This window comes from Acartia tonsa, chromosome 10 (assembly GCF_053477335.1).
Source record: "Acartia tonsa isolate MP-2025a chromosome 10, ASM5347733v1, whole genome shotgun sequence".
In the NCBI taxonomy this organism is placed as follows: domain Eukaryota; kingdom Metazoa; phylum Arthropoda; class Copepoda; order Calanoida; family Acartiidae; genus Acartia; species Acartia tonsa.
The window spans coordinates 40,472,337-40,495,128 of NC_137269.1; the positions used below are offsets into that span (position 1 = coordinate 40,472,337).

Consider the following 22,792-nt stretch of genomic DNA (forward strand, 5'->3'; position numbering starts at 1 on the left):
TAATTTGTGAATAAATATACCCAACATTTCCCTAAATCCAACATAGCAACCCTCTGTGCACGTTATTGTATGACCTGTACGCCTACTCATACCATGAAGCCACAGAAAAAAACCTTCATGATTATATTTTGAACTAAATACTTCACACTTTTCATAAATAGATATAAAGAATTAGATAGATTGATAAAAGAATGATAAATTGATGGACGTTCATAAGAATAAAAAAGTCAAACTATATATTTTAGACTATTAATTTAAGAAAAACAAAATTAACTCTTTTAACTTAACCTATCCTAAGTTTTATGATTAATTATGTCAAAAAAGTAAATTGCAGACACACAAAACAAAAAATACCATATTTTTTATGTTCAAATACATTTTTCATAAGCTAACTTCGTTCCTAACCCTCAGATGCATTAAAAATATAATTTATAGGTCGTAAGTTATTTTCATATCTTTGTACTTTAATTGATAAATTTATTTCAGTAATTTTTATTTACTTTAAAATAAAGCAAAAAATGTCCTTAGATCTCGGCCCTTTTAAGTTTTATAATAAAATGGGCCTGAAAAGGTTGTAAATAATGGATAGAAGCAATGAATGCCTTTATTTTTTGTGGCACTCTAGCAATGGATGTAGAATATTCGCGGATGATATAACAGAAGAACAAATTGTCGTCAATTTTGGTTGCAATTTCTCCCCGCATTTATTGGTCGGACCGTTCATCCAGTAGGAGGAAAGTGGATGAGGGTAAAGGAGGTTGATGAGGAAGATCGTTACTTTAGTCCGCTACAGAGTTCACATAAACATAACATAAAAACATTTATTCAGTATAGAACATGAAAATCAGTTGTAAGATCCAAGTAATTATAAATCCATTACTCTAGCTCTGATAGAAGCTAGTTTAATAGAAAATTAGTTTCACCCCGCCCCTCTGGGTTTACGCTGGGTTAAGCTTTTAATTTTTTTCTAAAAATTTCCTTTATTATAACTGAGCTGTTTAAATTATAAATGTCGTCTTTTAAAAGCTATAGCCAATCATAGTGGACATTTAAAACTTGTCTGCTTTTAAAATAAATACTCCAATGAAAAACTTTTATTTTATTTATATTGACCAATCACAGTTAAGGTATTGTCTGCTGCTCAATATTTTCTGACCAATGAGAGGTCGTTATTTTTGTTTACATTTTTCAAATTTATATTATTGTTTGATTTAATTTTCGTATGAATGCGTGTTTGTAAGTTTAGAAAGTCAATTGAATTGTTTTGAATTTATGCCAATTTTTTTTAGTAGCGAAGCTACTCTATAATTTGAAATGTCCGTGCGACTATTTGTGAGAAAAGAATTTCTCGGCTGTTAGAAAAAATAAACAGCCAAGATTGTTGGTGAAAATTGCCTAGCTGAACAAATGACCATTTATGATATAATGATTCACTTGGTCCAGTTTTTTGCTTCGCTACTTTAAATGTGTCATCCTTGTTTCAATCTATTTAATATTTGTGCTAAAACTATTTATTTGTTTATATTTGTATCAGATATAAACTCAAGATATATATGTGTTAATCAAATATTCGAAATAGTTAACAAAACTTGATGTTAGGTATAATTCCATCATATTAGAATCAAATAAAACTGATAATGTTTTAGGGACAAATATGCTTAGGTAACACTTTTAAACATTGTTAAAAAATGTTTGATCTTTTTAAAAAATTATTTCAATTACAAATTAGAATAATTCTTGTCTGGCCGGCCATTGGAGAGTATTTGCTTTTAAATTGTAAATAAGTAAATAAATATGATCGTTTTCTTTTCAGATGTACCTTATTTCAAGTTTAATGAAATATAAAAGCTTATAAATATCTGACGAGATCTGAAAAGGATCTAATTTACTATATAAACTGTGATAATAACAACAGACGACACAAAGACAAAATTAATTAAAAGTATTCGTAGCTGCGCTACTTAAAAATTACATAAAAATGGGTAAATCAGTGACAGCTTTTTCAGTGATAAAATTAATTTTACAAACATTTATATTTTTCATCGATGTTACAATTGGAATCAGACTTTTAGGTAAAAAATCAATGATTCTTATTTAGCATGAATAGGTATTTAGCAGCGTTATAAGGGAGGTGTTGTATATATCGACCTCTTTGACAAAATTAAGGGGTGCGGATGGACGAACATCCCTTGAAAAGGGTTGACTTACACCCCCTTGATGCACTAACAGCCAAGGGGGTGTCAAGTTTAAAAAGGTTTAAAAAGTAAATGCAGTGTGAAAAAGAGTTATTTCCTTAACCATGTATTATTGAAAGAGAACATGATACAGGCTTCTGATACATAAAAAAAAAGTAATATAAAACTTCCCAAAAATTGAATGATTTATCCAAAAACATGACCATTTTTCGGATTCTAATTGTTTTAATTCCCTCAAACATCTCGGATTACCAACTCTATCCTAGTTTTAATTCCTATAGGTAATCTATGTACTTTTATTTAGTGCAAAAAGAATGGATCTGGGGATTGCTGACTTTAATTTGGGTGGCTCTTGGCTACCTAACTACTTTAACTGCTGTGACCATCGGAAAATTCAGGATTGTTGATTTAAAGAAAAAAAAATTCTAACTCTAAAAGATTTACCAAACGACGGTTTCAAAAATAAAATAAAAAACTAAATTACTATTATTAATGATGCAAAGTTTGTACCTATACATTATACATTTTTAAATATTGACTAGGTATAATGTTTAACCTTATTAGGTAGGGCCTTTATTAAGACACAAATGAACAATATTTTAATTCAGTACTGGTGACTTTATGAGCTGCACAAAATTTTTCCTGCTGTCTCTAAAAGTTCACGCCGAACTGGTTGCAGCATTTTTCCACAGTGGTCCACAAATAGTTACTCAGTTGGCCATTTTCTGGTCCGGTATTTATGGCCATGACTTTGAGGTGAGTTTATATTACTAGCTGCAGTTTTTGAGGATACTGTCATCCTTATCTTGTCTAAAACATTTTTTTATGACATCATTTAGTGTGTACATTGTTTATTTATAAAGGTTGATTTAACTTAACCCAAAAGGTGTAGCTTATCTGCGTTCTTTATAGATTAATTCAATTGGTTTTATGACTTTTTTAGGTCTATGAAAGTGTTGGCACGGCACAATGGTTCTTTGCCATTTTAGAGATTTTGAGTCCAACATTAAACTTTATAAGTCTGGTTTTAACAGGTATATTTTTATAATACATTTATTAATACAAGCTATGGCTTTTTCATTCAATGGTAAGGCTTTTTGTGATACCTCAAAAAGTTAAAACTATCATGAATTATAATTTCAGCATTCTCCTCTTAATTTAAAAAAAAATTTTTGGCCCTCCCAACCTCCCCTCCCCCAGACAGAACAACTATTTTAGGTTAGGTTAGGTATTAGGCTAGGCAGGCAAGGGGAACGAGCGCTGCGGCTAGGCAGGCAAGGTTGTCGAGTTCATAGTTCTGTCGGGGGGTATAAAAATTTTCAAAATTGAAAAAATAATTTTAAAAGGATATTAGGTACAATAATTTCTTATTCACCTTTGCCGAAAAAGCATGTTTTACCAACTTTTATAAGATCCCTTTAATTTGAACTTGCAAAAAAAATATTTGAAGTTTTGTATTTCATGTTAATAATTTATTTTAGGCGTGAAGTACAACAATGAGCCTGGTCCACCTGTCCGTCAGTTGTGCCACGTACTGTCTGTACTTTTTACAGCTTTGCTGAGAATATTTGTGTACTCTGTGATGTTTAAACTTGCCCCATTAATAAGCACATGTATATTGGCGTTCCTTTATTGTATTGCAGTGCTTATTTACAGGTAAATATATAAATAAAAAGTTAGGTACTTTTTGTTTGATTAAAGGCATTTTCATAGGGATAAGATACGAGAATAGAAAGGAAAAAAATTATTATTCTTTCTTAAATAATATATTTATCCTGGCCTATATATCATATGCCAGGTGTTCTACTTTTATTCTAGTTTATGTAGACGAAGAACTTAAAAGTCTTATGTGTTTATTTGTTAACCTCAACCCACATAACCCAAGAACTAACAATAAGCTTGCTAAACTTCTAAATCATAGGATAATAACCCATTATCGATATTTATCATGTAAGTTATGTTTCTAAAATTCAAAATCTTCAAATATGAGATCTTACCTACTTTTATTCAAGAAATGATAAAAAAATATGAATATTTTATTTTTTTTCAAGCATACCTTAAACTTTTACTATGTCTTTAAAAATTGTTTTAGTTTGTGTGGAGAGAAATATGAGAGTATTGTGCTTGCTTATTATGCTTTATATTTACCCTGCGGACAGAATAATAGACAAGGACTCAAGGGTGGAAAACTAACGTTCCTAGCAGGTAATCTTTTAGTTTGTTTCAATTTATGGGTAGAAAAGTTTCAGCATTGTTACTTTGTACATCCAAATGCAGATTTAAACTTACCTACCATAGTTGTTAAGTTATCAAATGTTTGCAAGATTTTGAAGCAGTTAGGCATAGTTCATTGTTTCTCATCTCCCAGCAAAAAAAAAAATAATATTGCCCTATATTTCAAAACAATTAACTACCTACAGTAAACAATGTTTTAAATGACTTAAACTTTTTAGGTCCTCCTGAATTGGAAAGATCTCGAATTAATCATGAAGGAATAATAGCCAGAGTTCTCAAATATTTTGGTTTGCAGCTTGCTATTAATATTCTCATCGCCATTCCTTTAATCACATTTTCTGAGGTAAGATGTTCTTATAGCTACTTTAAAGGTCTGTGGGTCAGTTCGTCAGCAGAGGGTTTTAAATACCTTCTTTGTTACGAGACAAAGAAAATATCTATACTGAAATAAAATTATATTATTGCTGATTTTTACCTATTAAAATAAGAAAGATTAAAACCATTAGATAAAGGCTTCCCTTAAATAAAGAATTCAAAGAGTCTAAGCTGTTATAGACTTGAGAATATTCACAAACATCCAAATACTTTGTTAAAAACAGGAAAAGGTGTAACCGAGAAGTAAAATAAATAGAAATACCTAAGTACTTGGGGCTTCTTATTATTATTTTTAACAAACCCCCCAAAACAGCTGAAATCACAAAACCTTAAGATATAATAGTCACACCCGGTTTTATAGAACTTCTCAGATATTTTTTTTCGAATTCAATTAATTGGTAGGTACGGTATTAAACACAATCCACAAATATTTCAAATTTGTTTTATTTTTTATCGTTCTTCTAGATTTGGCTCTTTGTGCCAGGACATGAATTCAAAGTTTCTCCCATTATTGAATCCAGGTAAATATACATTTTTGTACTTTTGTGGCTTATCCGTCCTCCGTAAAGATTAGTTCTTATCATAAATTTGTATTTTCAAATGCATATATTATATACCCATCCTTTAACTGCAGCTTCACAATTCTAATTGTTACCAGAAAGACCCTATGTTTATGTAAGACTTGATGATTTACTAATTTTGATATGGTATTTAAAGCAAAACCAATAAGTAGGTAGTAGTCTTATTTTCTTGATTTTAAAATGTTTAATTATGAATGAATATATAACCGTTGCATTAATAATGTTTCAAAGAAAGTACATCCATGTCATTGTCAAACATCTTGCATTTTAATCAATTTATGACAAATCAAAATTTTCCGTTCAATATTGAAAAAATATTATTATGATAAATTAATGTTTAGGTTGTTTGTATACTGTACAGGATTTACTCTAACCATCATAACTCTGATTTGTTATGGGCTGTACTACATCCAGTGCTCAGCAGCTAGGCAGGCAGCCAGAACATGGACAGGTATAGTACCTATCCTGCAATATAAAGTAGTAAGGTTTTTGTCTGAAGCTAGTGATCTCGGAAATGTTGGTGCCTAGGTAATTTATATTATGAAAGAATGAGAGCAGGGGATGAAAGAATTAAAAAGTCCCAAGAAAGTTTAGCTTATAATTTAACATATCTTTACATTACTACGAAATTATCACTTAAATTAAATCTAAACAAGGTTTGACGCCAGCAAGATCACCTTTGGTGAACAGACGCACAGAAGAGGCTTCAAGTGCTAATGTTATATCTGAAACCAGGTCTGATTTTCTTTATTTTTATTAAACTTCTTTTAAAAAATATTAAGTGTACCTACCTAAGCTTTTTATTCTTATGCTTCTCCTTTGCTTTTTCTTACACGACTTGATTTTTTTACTGCATTATAACTAAAACGCCCACTGTTTTGAAACAACTTTTTAAAAATATGTTTGCTTGATAATGCTGTGCCAATTGTGGCTAATAGATTTTTAGTGTCTAAACATGTTGCTGTGCGATAAATTCACTATAGTGAAACAGTTGTCTTCATAGATTAATTTAGAAATATATTTCGGTAAATAAGGTACCCTCTTTAGTCTAATGCAAATTAGCTGGATGTTAAGTAGGTATTGGTTTTGTAATGTGCGTTTTTGATTATTTAATATTTGTGCGGAATTGAAGGCACATCACATCTACCTATTTAGGACACCAGTGGGTACCCCAACCAACAGACAAGCCCCACAAGTGCAGCCAGGAGGGGGTGAGCGACCCACCTCTATGTATAGTGGTGATAGCAGAGGAGCTTACTCTCCATCTGCCCCTAGATATGCCCAAGGTAATACTTGTGAAAAAGATATAGAATGTCTGTCTGTTTGTTTGCACTGAAATATATTGCCAACCGCTGGACAAATATGACTAGGTATTCTGTACTGAAAATAATTTGGAGATTTATTATCCGAAACCAACAGAAAAAAAGCTTTGATGTCCTTGTTGGACAAAAAAACCATCTGATTTCTTACGTGAAAATAAATCAAATATCATTTTAATCAAATTTAAGTTTTTGGATAAACAACTCATTGATAAAGTTTATGTTTTTTTCTAACATTTTTGGTAATTAATATTTCTTAGCAATGTTGGTTTTTAGAATGGAAATGGTCTAGAAATGAAAATCAAAAGTTTATTTATTGTTTTGTTGCAGACAACCGGCTAAGTGTAGGCGTACTGCCACCTGGAAACAGAAAATGTGAAAACGAAGATTGTGTTACTTGTACTTGGCTTATTGAGGTACAAAAGGGTGTGTTCAGGGTCAGGTTTTGTACAGTACATATTTTGTACATCTGGGTTTTTCTCGAGTTTTTAAAAAAAACTTAAAATAATAGTTAATTGAGGGATCTTTTCATAGAACTAATTATTATTTTTATGTTTAGGGTCCTTATTTCTACAGTTCTGTGACAAAGAAACATTATCTGTTTATGACTCCGGTGACATGTAGAGATACTGAAATCATTTATCTGGTTACCTGTAATAGATGCAGGTTAGATAGATAGATAGATTAACATATAATAAGATGAAATAACTAATTTAATTGTAAAGAGGGGTGGATGAGGGGGAAGGGGAAAGGGTCTTTCCAATGTCAATTTTTAAGGGGGTGTTGGAACTAAATAAATGTAACTTATGTTATTGAACTTTAAACTATCAACTAAAAACTATTAACTATTAAACTATGATATCAAGAGGAAAGAAAATTGTAAAAGAATACCTAGTTATTTCTAGCCTCGTATTTTAAACAGCTATTCGCATATTATTTAAAAATGTACAATCATGAGATTAGAGGCAAGGGCTAAAAAGCTAGGTTTAATCTTATGAATGTACATTTTAATATTCGTAGGAAACTGGATGTAATATGATGCTATACATAATTTTTAGTAAGGTTGAAAAACCGGTTCTAATCCGGCGTATATTAATCGGTTTCGAAGCCATACTTACTGAAAAATATTTATATTTTTTAGTAGTCAATATGTGGGGAAGACACAAAATTCTCTCCGGGACAGGCATTATGGACACAGGTAAACACAAAACTAGTATTAATTTTATGATTTTTTTAATATTCGAGGAATATTGTCAGTAATACGATGCTATGCATGATTTTTCTTGTATAGCTGAGAACGGGTTCTAATCCAGCGTATATTAATATGATTCTAAGCCATACTGGAAAATAATTTCAATCTTTCTATGCAGTAATTGGATGTCTATTTGGCAAAGTAGTAGAATTAATGTGTGTTTGTCTATATGAAATGTGGCGAACCTCTATTATGCTTCGGATTTCTATTTTTCTTTATCAAAAGTATCATACATAACCCATCGTTTTTGTATGTCTGTAGACGAAACAATCTATAATACAAAGTAGAACGATGTCTGTCTGTCTGTCTGTCTGTTTGTCTGATTGTTTTTCTGTTTGTAGCGAAGGATCTCCCTAACCGCTGATCTGATCGGTTTCACCTTTACAGGGTAGCTTCTCATAGGTCCCAGGAAGGTTTATAACTATTTTCTTGTGGGGTGGGACACCCCCCAACCCCCCCCAAAAAAATGAAAAATACCCCCCCACAAAAAAAAATTTCTTTTTAAAACTAAAATTTAAATAGTGGGGTCGACTAACCCCCCCCCCAAAAAAAAAAAAAATTTTCTTTTTTAATTTTTCTTTTAAATCTAAAATACGAAAAATTGGTTTGATTAAACCTCTTGGGGCAAAGCCCCTAGAGGCTAGGGGCGAAGCCGCTAGTATTTAAAAAAACGTAACAAGCTTTTACGAATATTAATCTTGTTTTTAGACGTGAAATAGACACTCAGAGTTCCTTACTTGGAAAACATTTTGGAGAAGTTTGCGGCATTAATAGTTGGAGAATTCAAATCATAGGTAAAATTAATTTATATTTATTGTAGTTGAACTAGAAATAATGTTAAAATTTTCGTAGAGATTTGAAACTTAACAAAACAAAAAAAAGGTGAAAAGATTAGCCTAAAAGGATTAAAAGAAGGAGTGGTCATTTCTATTCCCGAGGAAACCCGAATATTTCAAATGGTAATCTTAGACTTAATATAGAAAGAGAAACAATGTGGTAATTCTAAATATATTTATTGTTACAAAATAAACTTTGTTTAGATAAATGTCAGACAAATGAGTTGAAATCAAGAGAAGGATATTGGATGCACGAATTAAAGTAAGATATTGAATTAAATTTTATTAGTTGAAACGTTGATCCTACCTTTCATAATATGAAAAATTTTAAGCTGGCAGATGGCTAAACAACTACCTATATAAAGTTTGGTTGGAAGAATCACTAACATTCTAATTGTTCTCTTTTTCTATCTCTTTTTTTCTGTGGAAATTGACATTCTTAATAATCACACCTATTTGTTAAGTGACTTGAATAGATATTAAATACCTGCATACAATTTTTTTCTTCTAGAACTTTGACCCCTGTTGGCCTGAATGTTCGAGATGAAGGAGCCCCCCAACGAGGAGGGGGAGATGCATATGTACATAGAATATAAATTTAATGTACCAAATTACCATAAAGATATTAAATAATCCATTTGTATGAAAAAGACAACTTGTATTAAATTATACATTACAAGGCAAAAGACAGAGGTTCTTTATTTTTCTTCACGGTAATTTTCAATCAAATGAAACAAGTACGCTTAATTCCAAATGTGCCAAGCTTTATAAATTACATCAATATTAAATTAATAAATATATTACAGTATAAATAATAACCTTATTATTTTACTTGAATGAAGAATAAAAATCTTGTTTTACCTTATCAATTTAAATATTTGTGCCAAAAATTGAAGTCTAAGCGTTCTGTGTTATTTTGTACCAGTATTTTAACAAGTTTATATTAATGTAATTGATTTTATATGTATTCATGCTTTACACTAAATGAAACATAAAAAAAAGTTTATTAGAAATTGTTACACTTAAGACAGACAAACCTTTTACTTGATTATAAATTAATACTCCTCCTCCTGATTTTGAGTAAATTTCTGCCTTTGGTACCTTACTTGTAATTGTTAATTAAATTAGCATTATTCCCATCCTCCCCAGTAATTTACAGTAATTAAAATATTAATAAAAACTATGCAAAATATAAATATGTATATAATTATACAATGTTGTTATGTTAAACTATTGTGACGAGACATTTAGTCAGTTTTATTTTCATTTATTCAAAAAATCAGGGTTACTGACCTATTTCGTTGGCCAATATTTATCATTTTATAAAAAAAACAATGAAAAAGATTTTAACTAAAGGATACCCTGATTTTTCTCTTTATTTTGTTATTTTTACAAATAGTTCATGTTTCATGTTTAATAAACATGTAAATATAGTTTTGCCTTCATAGTAGTTACTGAAGCGCAGCTACTTTATAATTAGAAAAGCTCTGAAATTCGTCTGTATGGCAAAAACACAGGTCTACTTCTTTGTCAGGAATGTATGGAAACCAACTTTTAAAAAAAACTCTACAGTTACTACTCTAGGTAACCATATTTCATAAAGATTTCCTATTTAAAAATTTTACATTTTACATTTTATTGTTTCAACAATATTGATTTGACCTTAAATAATCTTTAAATTCAAGCCATCCGATATTACAAAAATATTTTTGTAATTTGACATTTATAGAAGGTAGTGAGGCGACATTGGGAAAGGAATGTAAAGTTTATAGTATACCAACTAAAAAATTGTAATGGCTTGCCCTCCCCTTTTTTCCAACCCCAATGGTTTGGCACCCCCCCCACCCCTTGGTACTTGAATTGCTGTGCACGCCAGTGTTTTAACTATAAAGTTATGAATGTCCGTCTGGTAGTTAATTATAAGCTAGATTATGAGCTAACAGGCTACTCTTAATTTCTATGGTTGTCAGGGAATTAATTAGCTTTAATATATTAAAAGACTTGTAATTTAAATTAAATTTTCATATTCTCCAAGTTAAATGATTAATTTGATGATTTCATTTACATTCCTAAATAAATAGAAAATTAGCCTCGCTTATATTTCTCGTTTTTGTCCTTGGTAGAAATTTTATTTCTAGAAACGTCAAAGTGTCCTTGTTTATTTATTTATAAGAAATTAGCAGACGGAACAACAGCTTCGAACAAGGTGGCCGAATTTTAACATTTGTAAATTCCTAGTAACTAAAAATAAAATGTTATGAAGAAAAAAGTACATAAAATAATATTTAGAAGTTAGAAAATGACTAAAATCGTCAATATTACTTATGTTTTGAATTTTTTCAGGGAGGAAAGGTAGATCTATCAGTAAATTTTCTCACACCAAATAAGCAATTTGATTTTTCTAATTAAATACTTAAATTTACAGACCATTGACTTATTCCACAATCTCCCTGCTTTTTCTATTGTATCCACAGAATTCTTTTAAAATAAATTCTTTAAAAAGTTTTCAGCAATAAATATAGATAAAAAACATCTTTTTAGAAAAAAAAATCTTATGAATAATTGGGAACCATGTCGGTAAATCCACTACGAGCCTTCTCATTGGTCTACGTGTGTGTCGTGCTTTTCTCTGATTAGTCCAAATAATACTAATCTCAAATATGATTGGTCAATATTATTTCGTGCTTTGTTCTTATTGGTTGAATAATGTTTTACTTGACTACTTTTTTGCAGGTGATAGAATAGAACTATTGAAGTTGTAAAAAGAGAAAAGAAAAGGCTTATTATACATGTATACGTTATTTAATTAGCATAGTTGGTCGTGGAAGGTGGTTTTCATGTTACTAATGTGCTATTTAAGTTTAATTTATTTCTAGTTTTATCCATCATTTAATGGTTCAATGTTCTTAATATGTGTAATAAACTTAATAAATTTTTATATTCAAGCTAGGGGGTATTTCTCTTGGGTGGATGTAATTACCCTCCCAAAATTGTTTAAATCTTCCTTGAGACTGTAAGAAAATAATTAAGACTGAATTCTGCGTCTTTTAATACAGTTCTATAAAGACCTACAACTAATAGTCTCTAAACAATTTGTTCATTTATTGCTCTTGATTAATATTTGCTGAATTAGAGCTGGTTCTGAGCCATAATGAAAAATCATGTATATCGGACCGTTTTGCAATATTAATTTTACACATAGTTATATAAATTTTAAAATCTTAGAATCAATACCATACGTAATTTTTTTTCCATTATACTAACCGCGGAAAACTGTCTATAATACGATGCGATAGATAACTTTAACTATTAACTACGTAGGGACTGTAATCTTACTTAATTTCAAATAGCTATAAATCTAATCTTGCTTTTATTTTAATTTTCAGGTGTCTGATTAGATAAAATATAATTAAGATGAAGTGGTTAATAGGGGGGATTGTGTTGCTGGTGTTCCTGTCGGCTGCCAGAGCAGAGGAGGATGAATTAGAGGTACTTAGTTTTTTAATCTTTATATTAAAACTTAATTACCTCTTGATAATGTAAATTCTCATTAAAAACTATTATATTGTGTAGTTATCTTTTAAAGTCTGGATTGGCTATTAAATACTTAATTTGTGGGATAAAGCGGGATCTTATTCTTCACCCCCCGCAATCGCATACACAAGATTTCCCAAAATGTAACCGTGTTTCCCTGATGTTATTAAAAACTGTACCTATAAGTTTTTAGATACAATGAACAATTTAATTTTTAAGTACATACTAAAAAATACTGAATGATAATTTTAAATTGTTTCTACACTAATAATGAATTTGTATATTTTATTATACGAAGTGAGATGAATATTATCTATCGATTCTAGGTAAACACAGTTGAAGCAGACCTTGGTTCAAGCCGGGAAGGAAGTCGGACAGACAGCGAAGTTGTGGACAGAGAGGAACAGGCTATTAAACTTGATGGACTCAGTGTTGCAGAAATGAAAGAGTTGAGAGAAAAGGCTGAAAAACATCATTTCCAGGTGAGTTTTAATTTGGTCGACACTAGACAGTTAACTAGGATAAGGTTCAAGTCTGAATAAAACTTTGTCTAATCTAAGAACGAAAGATCTCTGTGTTTGCTGGACCTAATGAGTATGTTAGTATTAAAGAACTGAGTTTAATGAAACAAGTGATAACTCGACTGAAGAAAAATTGATGTAAAAATTTGTGTTATTATCTTATTGGAAACTTTTTTCAGCAAGCTTTGGTTCAAAGTATTTATGAATATTAAAAAAGAATAGGTATATTTTCTTTAGATTTGCTAATTAACAAAGTCTATGTTTTTAGGCTGAAGTGAACCGAATGATGAAGCTTATTATCAACTCTTTGTACAGAAACAAAGAAATCTTCCTTAGAGAACTTATTTCCAACGCTTCTGATGCTCTTGACAAAGTCCGTCTGTTGTCATTAACTGACAGATCTGTTTTATCGGCAACAGAAGAGTTGTCTGTTAAGATTAAGGAAAGGATGTTACTTTGATTTTTAAAAATATTCATTCGGTTTTAAAGTAATTCACATAACTGGACAGATTCAAATTTTTCTTCAACATAAATGAAACCGATTTTAGGCTTATATAATATATAATAATATATGTATTAATAAAATTGAAGTTAAACAGTAATTTTCTACTGAAACTTAATAGGCTGATTCTAGCCAAAGCTAATGCGATTTATTTATTTCAAGTAGAGCAAATTTTCAAGTTGAGTCCAAAATGTTTATTTTGACAAAGCCTTAAAAATTTTAAGTTAATCCTTTAACTTGCAGGCTGACAAAGAGAACCATATATTGAGTATAACAGATACTGGTATTGGTATGACCAAGCAGGATCTTATTAATAACCTGGGTACAATTGCCAAGTCTGGTACTGCCGACTTCTTGAACAAACTACAGGTTTCTTTATTTTTTCATTTTTTTGTATCTTATAATATTTTAAGAAATTTGAAACTTAATTTAACGAATAAAAATCCTTTGCACTTTTTTGTCTGAAATTCTTAATATTTAACTTTTTTGTTTAGGATGCTAACAACGCAGATCAGATGAGTGATCTTATTGGTCAGTTTGGTGTTGGTTTCTACTCTGCTTTCCTTGTGGCTGATAAGGTAAACCCCGTAATACAAGTTAATCCAATTTGTTTGATAAGGTTAAAAATTAATATTTTATTATCTTGACTTGGGTTGGCAATCTGCCGAATATTCGGTTTGGATTCTTCCAAAAATCCGCCAAAAATTAAAACTGATTAATCCGTGGATTCCGGATTCTTGTTTTTTTGCGGATTGCGGATTCTTGCAATATTTTAAAAGGGCTTTTTATAAATAAAAAAAAATTCTAGCCATACAGAGAGGACATTAAAATGAGGTACTGTAAAAATAAAATACAAAAAATTGGAATGGTACCCACCATTTTACTTGTGGTTAAGAAACAATAAAATACTTTTTTTTGTTTTTGTCTGCCACATTTGAAATAAAATAAATTGTAAGTGCTACAAAAGTCATTAAGATTACCAAACCTAATCCGTTATATAAATTGCAATTGCGGATTCGGATTCTGGGTTCAAAAATTGGATTCAGATTCGGATCGCTAACTTTAATCTCAACCATAAAAGATTGTCGTTGAATATTATGAGATAAGTTTAATCATTTTATTATAGGTAATTGTGACAACAAAGAACAACGATGATAAGCAATACATCTGGGAGTCTGATAGTGCAAGCTATACAGTTGTTGAAGATCCTAGAGGTAGGTATATATATAAATACAAGAAAAGGCTGGATTGGGTACAATGGTAGCTTAAATGGATTGAAGTAGTAAATACTTTTTGTTGGATATTTTATAATAGAATGATGGTTTCCAAAAAGAGGAAGGTATATAAACTTTTACACTAATTGAGCAAAAACTACCATTTTCAAGATTATGATAACTTGCCTAACTCTAAATATTTTGCCAGGGGTGCAAATTTTACTTAACTCAGAAACGTCCTAGTTTTGAAGAATATAATATTTTTAACTAGGTGATACCCTGAAGAGAGGAACAACCATCTCTCTGGTCTTGAAGGAAGAGGCTTATGACTTCTTGGAGCAAGATACAATTAGGAAAGCAGTTTTAAAATAATATCTACTTTTTATATTTTCTCTTTAAATTATTTATTAATTTCTATATTGTGTTTTACTGTTGGTAAGACTTACCTACCTACCTAGTGTGATTTTAAAATCATTTTCTAAAATAGATGCACAATTCTAGTCTTGTTATTTGGTATTTTTTATCAAACCATAGAAATCTCTCAACATCTAATTCTTAACTCTTTCTAACTCCTGCGGGGAGCCCAACTATGCCGGACTTTATTACACTTAAATTGAACACATTTATTTTAATCCTGCTTGACTTAACAGGGAACTGATCAAGAAATACTCCCAGTTCATCAACTTTAATATTTTCCTGTGGGGCTCCAAGACAGAGACTGTAGAGGAACCTATTGAGGATGATGAGGAAGAGGTAATGTATTGAAGTAGCGTTGGGCTTGGAATAGTAAGAATGGCGCAGAAAAATAGTCTAAAACCATTCCAAGGCTATTAAAGATTGACTATAACCATCCATCGGCCTTTTTGAAGCTTCCCTACTAATAAATCTGTTTAGAAGTTATTGAAATATAAAGGTTTAATGATATGATTAATTCAATTCAAATCGGAGCTCAGCCTACTCGTTAAAAACAACTATGGCCTTATAGTAGGTGTCTTACTTTAAATCAATCTAATGATAAGAACATATTAGCAAGGTGCAGTAAAGGGAATTGATTAAGTCACGCATATATTTTGCTCCAAGGATCGAAGAATATTTTTTTCTAGCATAATCGTATTATAAACAGCTTTCCGCTATACATATTTTTTCCGTATGGCTAAGAACCGGTTCTAATCCACTAGATATTGATCGGTTTCGAGTGAATGTGGGAAATTAACTTTACAAGTCTCTTTATACAAGATTAAAGTTGATGAAAATAATTTTATATCTTTTGTTAAGGCTCCAGTTGAGGAGAAAGAGCCCAAGGAGGAAGATGAGGAAGGTGCAGTTGAGGAAGAAAAGGAGGAAGAGGAGAAGAAACCAAAGACCAAGAAGGTAAAAATTCTTATTCTAATTTGTGGATTTCCCATACGCTTGGTTTTGTTGTGGGAAGGTGATTAATCTTCTTATAAAAAGTAGTATGGATTTTTTGTCTGAAGCGTAAGATCTCAAAAATTCAGGTTTAATTTTGTTTTACTTTTCATTTCAGGAAAGTTTAGTTTCTTGTGGTGGTTCTAGGATACCTAATTGCCTGACTTAACCCGAACCTATCCTCGACACTATGGATGCAGTATCTAAAGTATTAAATAATTTGTGAAAACCTACGTTATATGGTCCCCTCCCCCCCCCCCCCCCCCCTCAAATAAAAAAGATAAATAAGGACATGGTAATCACCTAGTCTCTCTCTAATGCATTTTTTTTATAATGGTTTATTTTATTTAATAAAAATACTTTACAGGTTGACAAAACCACTTGGGACTGGGAGCTGTGCAACCAGTCTAAGCCCATCTGGACCCGCAAGCCTGCTGAGATTGAGGACAGCGAGTATGACGAGTTCTACAAGTCTATCACTAAGGACAAGAGTGGACCTCTCACCAGGATTCACTTTGTTGCTGAAGGTATGTTGGATAACAGGAATTCGGAGGTAGAGCAATGAAGATAATTTTGTCTTCTATATAAAACTGGTTTTAGTTTTCACCGTGGTGTGATATCTAGTATCTACATGAATATTTTGACAGGTTTTTTTTTAATAAGACTGCATTTAATTTCTAATTCCCATGATATACCCTTGACATTTGAATTCAAAAAGAAAATTGTGGGGGGGGGGGGGGGTTAGTGGTGATTTCTATTGAGGGTGGAGATGCCCTCTTCAAAATATTTCTAATCTTTCACTGAACCTAAATTAAGTTTCACTGCAAAGGAGAAATATATACCTAATAGTTCAGCGGTTAGCAAGATCCTATGCTACACGTAGACTCACAGAAGGACGAACATCCTGTCACTTTAATACAAGGATTAAATAATAAATATTTATTTTTTCTCCAGGTGAAGTAACCTTCAAGTCTCTGCTATTTGTCCCCGGCTCCCAACAGAGCGAAGAATTCAACAAGTATGGTTCCAAGAAGGACAGCATCAAGCTGTATGTCAGACGCGTGTTTATCACTGATGATTTCCAGGTAAAAAAGAAGAATTTACTTACACTGACTTATTTTAAGTAAAATATTGTAATAATCCTAATGGTTCGATATTTAAGAACACCTGCCCGTCTCGTTCCACTCTTTTTAATTTTTGACCATGGATTTTTCTCATAACTTAAAAATGTTATAATGGTTTCTCTATTGAATCGTTTTATAATTATACCTTGTGATTAAATAAAAAGCTTCGTGTATGTATATGCATAATAGTTATTATCTAATATTAATCCTTATCTTGAATTTGAAAATCATTTTTCTTTCATTCATCTATATATTTTATCTAAATTCAATAGCTTATAATTAAGATTGTTATGGCATATTTATATTTTCTAGGATATGATGCCCAACTACCTATCCTTTGTCCGTGGTGTTGTTGACTCTGATGACCTTCCTCTCAATGTTTCCAGAGAAACTCTACAACAGCACAAACTGCTCAAGGTAATCATTTGGACAGTTTATTATGGGCATGAAAGTTCATCCATTTTTATCTCTATCCCCCCTGCTATGACTTGTGAAACTTCAAGACAGATATTTAGTTAGGTAAATGTTATTATCAGGAATACGGGACCAGGATTCTAAACTTGTATGTCTCTTTGCCTTTGAATGCATCTAAAACACTAAAACCCCAAATTTACCCTCAACAGAAAATCGATTTTTAAAAATTTAATTAGTTTGCTTATATACAGTTCAGATCAGGCCAGGGGTGTATATTCTGCATGGGATCCCCGGCTCAGGGGGGGGGGGGGGGAATAAAAAATAAGTGGTTGGAGGGGAAAAAAATGTAAAAATTAAGAAAACTGAAAACATTTTTTCCATTTCGCCCCTCTCCTTGGTTAAAAAAACTAAAAAAATGTGTGGTAGGAGGAATAAAATAAATAAAATATAGAGTTCTTTAAATATTATTCTATTTCCCCCCCTACTTTTTAAGAAAAATCTAGGGGGGAAAAAAAAATAGATCTTGTGCAGAATATACACCCCTGGATCAGGCCCATTTTATAGATTTATTTTTCTTACAAAATTGTTTATTAAGGTCATCAAGAAGAAGCTGGTAAGAAAAACTCTGGACATGATTAAGAAGATTGAAGAGGACAAGTATGCCGACTTCTGGAAGGAATACTCCACCAACATCAAGTTGGGTGTTATTGAGGATACCGCCAATAGAACTAGATTGGCTAAGCTTCTCAGGTAAGCATTTCCCTATTTAAGATTAGGTTCACTATAAAAGAAAGTCTCCCTTCGAATGCCTTCCCTGTAAGGTTATGAAAATGTATTTTTTAAAATTAACTATGCCTATTTACAGTTTTTTGGTTAATTTACTTATGTAAAGGCACTTCAAACAGACAGTGAAACAAATTATGTTATAATGGATAGTTAATGATTATTGCTAATTTTATGGAAATAATTTTTTGCATTACTTAATATTTTCTGACATTTTTCTTAAATTATCACTTTTTTATTCTTTTTAAACTGAATTGTAACCAAAACTGTCTTTCCAGATTTATCTCCTCTGCTGACGGCAAGTTGACCAGCCTATCTGACTATGTCAGCCGCATGAAGGACAAACAGGAACACATCTTCTACATGGCCGGTGGCAGCAAGGATGAGGTCGAAGCCTCTCCATTCGTTGAGCGTCTCCTGAAGAAGGGATACGAAATTTTGTATCTCACAGAAGCTGTTGACGAATATGCCATCTCTGCTCTGCCTGAGTTTGACGGCAAGAAATTCCAGAACGTTGCCAAGGAGGGATTTAGCATTGATGGCGACACCGAGGCCGCCAAGTCTCGCAAAGCTGAACTTTCTGAAAGGTTCGAGCCCCTGCTCAAATGGATGGGAGAGGAAGCTCTGAAGGATCACATTCTTAAGGCCGAAATTTCAGAAAGATTGACCAACTCTCCCTGTGCTTTGATTACATCCAAGTTTGGATGGACCGCCAACATGCAGAGAATTATCCAGTCTCAGACCCACAGCAAGACCCAGGACATGCAGAGAGACTATTACCTCAACCAGAAGAAGACCATGGAGGTGAATCCCAGACATCCTCTGATTAAGGAGCTGCTGCGTAGGATTGAGGATAACCCAGCTGATAATACTGCAAAGGATATGGCCTTGATGCTCTACAACACAGCTACCCTCAGGTAATATTGATTGTTCTTGTTTACATTATTTTTACTATTATTTACTTTTGTTGTGTCCTATCTATTTGAAGACTAAATGACAAATGGTATTTTCGTTAAAACTGCTCTTCTAAGATCTTTGAATAATACTCCAAAAAAGGTTGTGTTATAGAATTTTTATATCTAATATTGAATTTATTAGGTATTAATTGGAAATTACACTAGATTATTATGTACTCTAACAAAGTGAAACGTGTAGCTGGCTAAAATAACGATCCCCCGATCCATCCTTTTTGACACAACCCCTCACCTCTTGCTGGTTGAACGAACTGACCAGTAAGTAATGTCATTGTCCACGCAAGGACGTTTAAGGGGGGGGGGGATAAAGGGGTGATTAACCAAATACAAATTCCCCCCACTTAAAAAATTTTATTACCCCCCCCCCCCCCCCCGAAATTAAAAGCTTGGACGCCCCTGTGTCCACGTTATCAACCTAAATTGACCAATTTTCCTCCTGTCATTGAATCCACGTATTATATTCTTATTCCATTTCAGACATATTTCTTTTTTAGGTCTGGTTACATGTTGAAGGACACCGTCAACTTTGCTGAGCATATTGAGAGTATGATGCGTGAGACTCTGGGTGTGAGCGCTGAGGAAGAGGTTGAAGAGGAGGAGGAACTGCCAGAGACTGAGGAGGCTGATGAAGGTAAGCATCAATGGATATATTATTACTTGGATCGTACACCAGATTTTCATGTTCTATAATGAAGTTAACTCTCTAGCGGGCTAAAATAACTATCTCGCCAATCCCCCTCCCTTTTCCCATCACCTCCCCTCTTACTGGATAAACGGCCCGACCAATAAATTGACTAAATTGGGTATTTTAAATTAGTGGGGTCTATAAACTTAACTTAATCTGACTTGATAAAAAAAAAAACACTGAAATCTAACTCCCTTAATTTCAATTTATTTAAAAATGAATTGGGGGGGGGGGGGGTTCTATGCTTGACTTGGCATTTCAAGGGAAACCGACTCTCTGTCTCTCATTTTACACACGTCACTTTAAAATAAATTTCATGCTGTGGCGGTAGTTCTATTATAAAATACTGTAAGAATGCACTGGTGAAATTTTTTTTTTATTTTTTTCGGCTTAAAAACTTTGAAAATAATCTTCAATCGTTCTTTGCAGTTTTTCCATGGTTATAATGTTAAACTTTTGTTGTAGGAGAAGAGGAGGAAGAAATTGATGACGGAGAAGATGTGGAAGACACAGAAACACATGACGAGCTTTAATTTTTTAATAGCTGTGCAGTTCCTGGTGCACCCAGCCATTAGATTAAACTACAGAGCTGCTGACATTTCAAACTTTGATTACTCTACAATTCTATGAAGCAGTACACAAAATCTTGTTACCTGAATTTTTTCATTTCTTACGGTTTAAACAGACTAAAAATGCAAGTTAAAATTGAAGCAAGTCTGCACTTTGTTTGATTATGGACACTTGTGTTGAAAGTGTGAATTTTCATTATTTTCTCTTTTTTGTTTTATCGTCATATTGGTGATATACTCCAAATCTTCCTATAATTAACCCTTTTTATCAATAAACTTTTGAAGACTTCTGTGATATGACCGTATCTCATATTTTAATCACATGGTCATTTTGTCTTATAATAGTTTATAATAGCTGTGAAGTATTTATACTTTGTTAGGGCTTTAACCAGTTATTTTATTTTTTATATACTTCTGATTTAAACTGCATTTTATGATCAAAAACGCCTAGAAATAGTTTTATTCGCACTTACAAACAAAACCTATGTAATATTAAGTTTTATTCTCTATTCAAAGTAATTTTAGGAACTGTCCTCCAATATTTAAAGTCCTAAAATAGCCTGTTTACTAGGGTTGATATTTACCAAAAATTGTATTCTGAAATTGTGATCTTGAAAAATTGTGCATAATTTTCAATTCAGTCTTGAGTTGTGATCTTGTTATGTTTTAGTTAAAAATAAATTTAAAACTAAAAAAAAAAATGTGTTTTTGAATTATCATTGGGATTAGCCATATTAATTTAGATGATTATGTTTCAAACCTTTTCCTTATATGAAAAACTTATGGAATGTCGTCTTTGCAAATTATACTTCATATCATCTCTCGGCATTGCGCTCTATTTTAGGCCAGATATAACATGGTTGCCATATTTCTGATTTTACGTTTTTTATTTAATTAAATATTATTTGATTATATCAATTTTTCGTTCTTATTCTGTTTTTATTTCAAAAAGCATTTATAACTTAAGTTGTAATTTTTTATGAAATTGTTAAAGTCGATAACCATGTTGTTTACAGAAAAAAGGGAAAGTAATAGAAGGCGTGGGTGGACGGAAGAGAAAGCTAGACTGAGCCAAAGTAATGGAATGGAGGGGGTGTTGCATTTGGGGCTGTGCGGAAGTCTGATCATCTACCTGCGGGAGGCATCAATCCTACCTCCGAACCTTCATTAATCTACCCCCTCCCCCATAAAAAATCACCCTTTATGTGGAGGTGTATGTATGTGCGGGCTAGCTTTACTTTGTGTGTGTGGGTGTGCGTTAACCTCGATGTGTGCGTGTGTGTTAATATCTGGTTGGTCGGGTCTGTTTGCCTTTCTCTGTGTGTGTATGTGTGTTGGAGGGCGTTTGTACGTGTGTGAAGTCTGCCTTTCCTAGGGTTTGTGTGTGAGTATAGACTCTGTTAGGAGGGTGTGTGTGTGTGTGTGTGTGTAAAGCCTGCTTTTCCGAGGGTTTGTGCGTTGTACAGACTGGAAGCATTGAGTGTGTGTGTGTAAGTGCTTGAATTTGGCTGCCTGCCTTTGCGTGTGTGTGTGGTGACTGTGCTTTGATTTAGCCTGGTTTTGTGTGTGTGTGATAGCCAGCTTTTCAGTGTGCCTGCGCCTTAGTGTGTGTGTGTGCGAGCGTGCGTTCGACTGCCCTGAAATGTGTCTGTGTAGTAGGGGCCGCTGCCTGCCTGCCTATCAGTGTGTGTATGTTATTCTGTGTAGGTTTATGCCTTTGTCTGTGTGTGCCTGTGTGATTCTAAGCCGCCTGACTGTGTGTATGTACAATTTTTTGTGTGCTTATTTATTAACTGTTTGTCTGTGCCATATATTTTGCCTTTGGTGAAATCTTTGTCATAATAATTAATCATTTTAAATTAATTAAATTTTTAATAACAATGAAATATATAATAATTTTCTTATACAATGTTATGTGTCAAAATTGCTGTGTGAAAAATGGTCAATATTTATTTGAAATAAAAAGGCCTTTTGACTTGTGTGTAAATTTTAAACTAAACAGGTTAGCCTATACAAGAAAACCCTAAATCATAAATAGTGCAAAATACAGTTTGTCATGCGCCTGACATTGTTAAAAGTAAAGACATTTGAGGTTAACTTAAAGGATATGTGAGAGGACAGATGTGGAGGGAGAAGACAATTGTCGTTAAAAATATATCAATCTACAGCCAATTTTACAGCACTAACTATCAATCAACTTTGCTAAATTTCCAGGGATTGAAGGATAAGAAAAGGGACGATAAATCAATGTGAATCCCAATTTAGATTAACA

The 22,792-nt window shown here is 32.3% G+C and overlaps 2 protein-coding genes across 2 annotated transcripts; both read left to right on the forward strand.

The window, feature by feature from the left end:
* Positions 1–1,811: 1,811 nt before the first annotated feature.
* LOC145330059 (uncharacterized) lies at positions 1,812–10,226 on the forward strand. Its single transcript, XM_080174597.1, has 17 exons — positions 1,812–2,072; positions 2,500–2,586; positions 2,797–2,951; positions 3,139–3,229; positions 3,677–3,851; positions 4,288–4,400; positions 4,649–4,773; positions 5,271–5,326; positions 5,728–5,837; positions 6,043–6,121; positions 6,542–6,672; positions 7,036–7,121; positions 7,265–7,371; positions 7,847–7,903; positions 8,666–8,751; positions 8,998–9,055; positions 9,305–10,226. Exons 1-17 carry the CDS (start codon positions 1,979–1,981, stop codon positions 9,387–9,389), a joined length of 1,695 nt encoding a protein of 564 aa, XP_080030723.1. The 5' UTR covers positions 1,812–1,978; the 3' UTR covers positions 9,390–10,226.
* Positions 10,227–12,161: 1,935 nt separating this feature from the next.
* Gp93 (heat shock protein 90 Gp93) lies at positions 12,162–21,221 on the forward strand. The gene is made up of 16 exons (XM_080174598.1): positions 12,162–12,282; positions 12,654–12,809; positions 13,117–13,288; positions 13,592–13,719; positions 13,845–13,928; positions 14,477–14,564; positions 14,836–14,915; positions 15,213–15,317; positions 15,840–15,935; positions 16,339–16,498; positions 16,926–17,056; positions 17,408–17,512; positions 18,105–18,259; positions 18,571–19,209; positions 19,761–19,897; positions 20,417–21,221. The coding sequence occupies exons 1-16, from the start codon at positions 12,208–12,210 to the stop codon at positions 20,482–20,484; spliced, it is 2,379 nt and encodes a 792-aa protein (XP_080030724.1). The 5' UTR covers positions 12,162–12,207; the 3' UTR covers positions 20,485–21,221.
* Positions 21,222–22,792: the final 1,571 nt, after the last annotated feature.